Below are 5,618 nucleotides of genomic sequence, written 5' to 3'. Positions count from 1 at the left end.
GGAAGATGTGATAGAGAAGGGCCGTCCGTAGATTAGGTGGTTGAGGGTCTTTGCCACCTGGAAACTTTGGCGGCACCAGTTCAAATCCAGCCTGGGGTGTTGATTTTTTCATTGCATGTAATGAAGGCTTGACCCCCTAACATGGTTAGAACAGGTTGGTTCCCTCTAGATCCCTCTAGATGGTTCTCTCCCCCCTGTATGTCAGAAATGACTAGGAAGGGGGTCATAAAATACAAAAGATGTGGTAGAGAAAGATCACACTGAGAGAGGTGAATGACATCCTGAAGAGGGTAGAAATTAGAAGATGGCGAATATTTGCCTTAAATAGGAGAGTGTAGAAAGGTTTTAAGAGAACCCAAGGTTCTTACCGGGCCATAACATCAAGGGTAAATAAATAGATTCTATGTTGAATTTTAAATAAAACTCATTTTATCCACAAAAACTATTATAATAAACATATATGTATATATAGTTGACCGTAAAAATTGATATATAAGAAGATGGTCAGGGTTGTGGTCAAAAGAGAAACAAAAATAGTTTACAACTATTTATTTTCCGACGTTATGCTCCACTTTGCAGGGCTGTTCAAAGCGAACATCGGAAAATAAATAATTGTAAACTATTTTTGTTTCTCTTTGGACCGCAAACCTGACCATCTTCTTATATATTATAATAAACAAGTATATTCTTTTCCCTACATAAATTTGATTTATTATGTCACAAAAAAACATAAGTAACAGCTTACTGGTGCTTATCTCTATGCAGGATAAATGGTAGAGAGTCTAGCGAAGAATCAGCAGCTGATGTGAACGGGATGCTGTATACATCCTGCCCCCACTGCCAGAAGAGTGATACCATCGGAGAGCCAAAATCCTTCTCCCACAGCAGCAACCCACTTTGTCTATCGAATGTTCTGACTCTACCAGAAGCACTGCCAGATACATGGACATAACCTTAAAAATAAATAGATAGAATTGAGGAATCATAAATTGTAACTAATGCTTAGAAATATGATAGCATTTATTACTCGCTTTAAATTTAAATTCCCTTAATATGATTCACATTGTAAAACGAAGTCTAAACTAATCTAAAATACTTGTTTCATAACAGCAAAAACATGTGTTTTTTGGTTTGTAAAAAAATCCTGGAGAAAATATTGCCTATAATCAGGAGCATGAATTTTGACGAACAAAGGGTCAAAAGAAAGGAAATTTCCTGGAGGAATGACAAATCTCAATTTTGATTCTTAAATTGTTACTAAACCTGATTTAAAAAATCAGCTAATTTAACCATCTGAGGGTGGTAAGTTGGCAAAACAAACAGGACAATCGGTGTTTTAAATATTCCTATAATTTCTATGTGGGTATCAAGACTCAGTTGGTACATTCTGCAGGAAATTATGTTTGAAAGTTGTGTAGATTGAATTTACATAGGAATGAATTACACCTTACTATTATTTTAATTCTTAAATTCTTAGGACTATTTTAATTTTTAAGTAAACACAGTTACCATGATGAGATGCATGGAGTTAAACACCAACTATTTTTTATTGTTAGTAATGCCCTGATGATGCCTAAATAGGCAAATATTTAACAAGATCAATAAATTAATCTATTCGGGATTAAAATGGACTTTTTGTGTACTATAATAAACATATATGAGGTGTGGCAGAAAAGTAATGAGACTGATTTTTTTTATTTACCAATTTTTTTATTTTTTTGAAACATCAATGTTATTCCCTTGGGCGGCTACACACCGATGAAAACATTGTTCCCACTGTTGGTAGCCTTAAACCAGCATAGTCTTCAACAAGTCCGTTACACTCTTTTGGATATTTTATAAAGTCCTGAAATGACATCCTTTGAGGACATTTTTCAGTTTAGGAAAAAAAAAAATGTCACAGGGACTAAGGTCAGGTGAATAGGGGACTTGCCTTTTGAGGTCAAAAATTCTGTTATGGAGAGTGCAGTGTGACATGGGGCATTGTCATGATGGATCATTCATTTGTATGCAATGTATGGTCTCACGCGAATGACTTTTTTTCTGAGCCTTTCAAGGATGTCTTTATAAAAAACTTGGTAAACAGTTTGTCCTGGAGAAACAAATTCTTTGTGGACAATTCTCCTTCTGTCAAAAAAATATATCAGCATTGATTGGGGTATCTTAAGGGGGGAAAAACTGGCGTTTGGGCGATATCTTGAAAAAATCACCTCCTTGTATAACAGTCATTCTAAATACAGTACTTCCATACAAAGTACTGAGTCGCTGGTCCTTTATGGGTCGTAGCTGTTCATATTATTTATTATTATAATTAGGAAGGAAAAGTGTCTATTTATTTTAACTCACCATAATTACTCAACTGATCACTAGAGAGAGGTCGGGCGGAATAGTCACTAAAAGTTATATTCCAACTATGGCTATTCTTTAAACTGTCAAATAGCGCAAGGTTGTATTCTGAAACAAAATTATATAATAGAAATGAGAAATATGTCATTAATTTATATCATTACATTAATAAAAGTATTATAAATATATTACCTGTCCTGCCAAGAAACAAAAAGTTTGGACTGGTCTTCTGCACGGGACAAATCTTTTCAAATTCTTCTGTACTGAACAGTTCTTTTTTTTCACCAGTGAGCGGGTTTATGGAGAGCCAGGAATCCATTTTTTTCCCCAAGTAAAATATGCCATCACTGGTTTTTGTTGGAGAATCAGCAACGAGTTGCTGAATTGAAAATGGCAATTTTGCCAATCCATTTTTCTCCTCTGTGTTTAATAAATATAATGAACCATCTCTTGGATCAGGAAAAAATAAGGGGCTGAAAAAAAGTATAAGTATTTAATAATATAGAGTATGACAAAAGTAACTGACACATTGTTAGACTAAATAAAATCTAAACTAAGTATAAGCCATTTGAGTTACATTAATTAATTTGTTCTGAAGACTACATCAGTTGAGCACTGTTGCTACTTACAAACCAATTAAGGCATTCATGACAGTTGTCCATCACACAGCAGATCATTTCTTGTGGAAAGAAAACTTCCTGCCAAATTTCTCGTTTTAGCTGGTTATATCTGTGTACATATAACTCTCATGAGTTTAATGAGTATACACCATGGCATGAGCTAACCCTGGGGAAAAACTAAGGATTCAAGTTGGATGGCCTAATAGGACAACTGATGTCATCTTACAATAATCCAAACCAACTGGGGAAAATATTCCTCACAATTACCTATGGTGTGAGGTTTGGACTGTTGCGCAATTCTATTGAAACACAGCTTTGTCCCATATTGCAGAGTTCAATCAGTTTTTAGGGCTGTCCATAGCTCAGGTAGTTGAGGCACAGGTCTTAGCAGCCTGAAACTGCGGGTGGCGCCGGTTCGAATCCAGCCTGGGGCATTGACTTTTTCATTTAGTGGCGGTCCCACAAAATGAAAAACTTGACTCCTCACCATGGTTAAAATAGGTTGGTCACCTGTAGATCTAGGTCTAATCCACTACCTCAAAAGTTGTCCATCTCTAGAAAAATCTTGATTCAAACAGATATATGTTGTCGGCCAAGAATAAAGTACAGTTTTTCTTCATTGTTCTTTCCTTAGATGGTCAGGTCAGGGATTAAAATGAGAAATTTGGTGGTTCTCCTGAGGTCCTCCAGGCTTCCATTGAGAAAGGGCAACATTGAGAAAGCACCTCAGTTGGAAAGGGCAACATCTCCTTGCATGGAGAACAACAAAGAGGCTAGTCTCCTATGCCTGGAAAACAGCTAGCATGTTTGGAGTATGATCTCGGCAGTTTGTTAACCTTCTCTGCACATGCAGAAAGGAATAGAGCTAATATGGAGCTTTCGGCTCTATATACAACTATTAAGCTAATAGTCAGGCTCTGAGACAGCTATGGCCCATTCATAAGCGAGAAATGAGGATCTGTTCTTATTGAGTAAGTTGGTATTGTATGAGATGGCATCTCTGGTGTCGTGATGTGGGTCATAATTTATCGTTGTCTAATGGTGGCTTTACTAAGCATTTTTACTTCATTGAGGCTGACATAACAGAAGAACTGCAGACCCAAGACTCCCTTCTTGGCCAGCTGATCTGCCCTCTTGCCAAAGCCACAGTGCCCAGGGGTCCATTGCATACAAACATTCAAAAACTTTTAAATAGTTTCTAATTTACAAAAGGAAGATGGGTGTGGTTAAAATAACTCATAACCTATTTATTATGAACCAATGTAAACCCTTCTGCCTCTAAACTTTCAGAATACGCCTTAACCCTCAACCATTCTTTTAACTTCGACAAAACATCAATTCTCGCTACTGCCCCCATTTATAAAACACCTCATATCGGAATCCATACATACCCATTTGCAACTGAAATCCATCAATCATAAAGTTAAAAATAACTTTACCTCTCAGACCAACTAACATATCTTAAACTTTCATAATTGTTATTAGAAGAAGAGAGTTGATCATATGAAATAGATTGTAGGAAGATAGTCCAGGTGGCGGTCAATAAAGGTATCAACATAGTAAATGAAAGCTATTTATTGTTAACCAACGTTATCTTACCCTTCCTAAGGGTTAGCGGAAGAAGTGGGGAAATTTTCTACCTGACTTTCCACTCCTTATTCCTCATCTCTGTTTCAATCTGACAGGTACTTCTCTCTATGTTAATAGGTTATTTTTATTAATTTCCTTAATATCTCCCTTTTACATATTACTATACCTCACCTATGCCATGTTTAACCTTTATCTATCTGTTTAACCTTTTACACCTACCTCTTTACCATATTTATAACTATTTCTAACAAGTATTAGTCAATATCTACAATTTATTAGTCTAGATCTGTATTTAAAACTTTATCACACCTGGTTGTATTTATAAACAACTAGTTTCTCGTCCACCTACAAGTATACTTCCTTATATTATTTTTTTAAATATATATTTGATAAACATAACAATTATTTGAAATGTTTTTTTATCTTGTTCTGTCAATTCTATAATGTTTGTATCTTGTTTTTTCATTTAGCCCAGCAGAGTGGGGTGAAACGTTGGTTTACGATAAATAGTTTTCTTTTAATATTTTGATAGATGCGACTTTATTTGTGAAAGACAAAATCTTTCAGGTTTTGTTTTATAATTGTATATTGTATTATGAATTTGTACAAGATTTTGTCTTTCACAAATAAAATCATATCCATCTTTTACTATTTTGATATCTTTATTGACTATCTTCCTAATATTCCATAATTTTTCTTTTTACTTTTGCTCAATGTTCTGCATTTTAGAAGTCAATTTAGCTATTATTCTCCCACATCTTTTATCTGTATTTTATACTTTTCTAATACTTTCAGACTTTCCTATATTCTGTAAGCCCTGATGAAGCCCTGCAACATGGGACGAAACATTGGCTCATAATAAATAGTTTATTTTCAATTTGGGTTATTTTGTCCGCACACGAACCATCTTTCTATTATTATTTACATACGGTCAATCAATGATCTTCCAATATATAATTTTTTTTTTTTTTTATTTATTTATTGTAATTTACAACTGTACAAAATAATACAATAGGTAAATATGTAGTATGTTTCATATACACTTGAAAATCTTGGGAAGGA

At 34.7% G+C, this 5,618-nt stretch overlaps 1 protein-coding gene across 3 annotated transcripts in view; it reads right to left on the bottom strand.

The window, feature by feature from the left end:
• The window catches only part of Ire1 (serine/threonine-protein kinase/endoribonuclease Ire1), a 39,767-nt gene that overhangs the window by 29,426 nt on the left and 4,723 nt on the right, over nt 1-5,618 (bottom strand). For all 3 annotated transcript variants that reach the window (XM_067044594.1, XM_067044596.1, XM_067044595.1), the window contains exons 4-6: nt 2,539-2,819; nt 2,347-2,454; nt 746-953 (exon numbers count right to left, since the gene is read on the bottom strand). In XM_067044594.1, coding sequence (XP_066900695.1) covers nt 746-953; nt 2,347-2,454; nt 2,539-2,819 — 597 coding nt within the window. The remainder of the gene's footprint in view (nt 1-745; nt 954-2,346; nt 2,455-2,538; nt 2,820-5,618) is intronic.

Source organism: Halyomorpha halys, unplaced genomic scaffold, assembly GCF_000696795.3.
Source record: "Halyomorpha halys isolate HHAL.00 unplaced genomic scaffold, Hhal_1.1 Scaffold245.1, whole genome shotgun sequence".
NCBI classification, from domain to species: Eukaryota; Metazoa; Arthropoda; class Insecta; order Hemiptera; family Pentatomidae; genus Halyomorpha; species Halyomorpha halys.
This window is presented reverse-complemented; position numbering and strand designations above follow the sequence as displayed.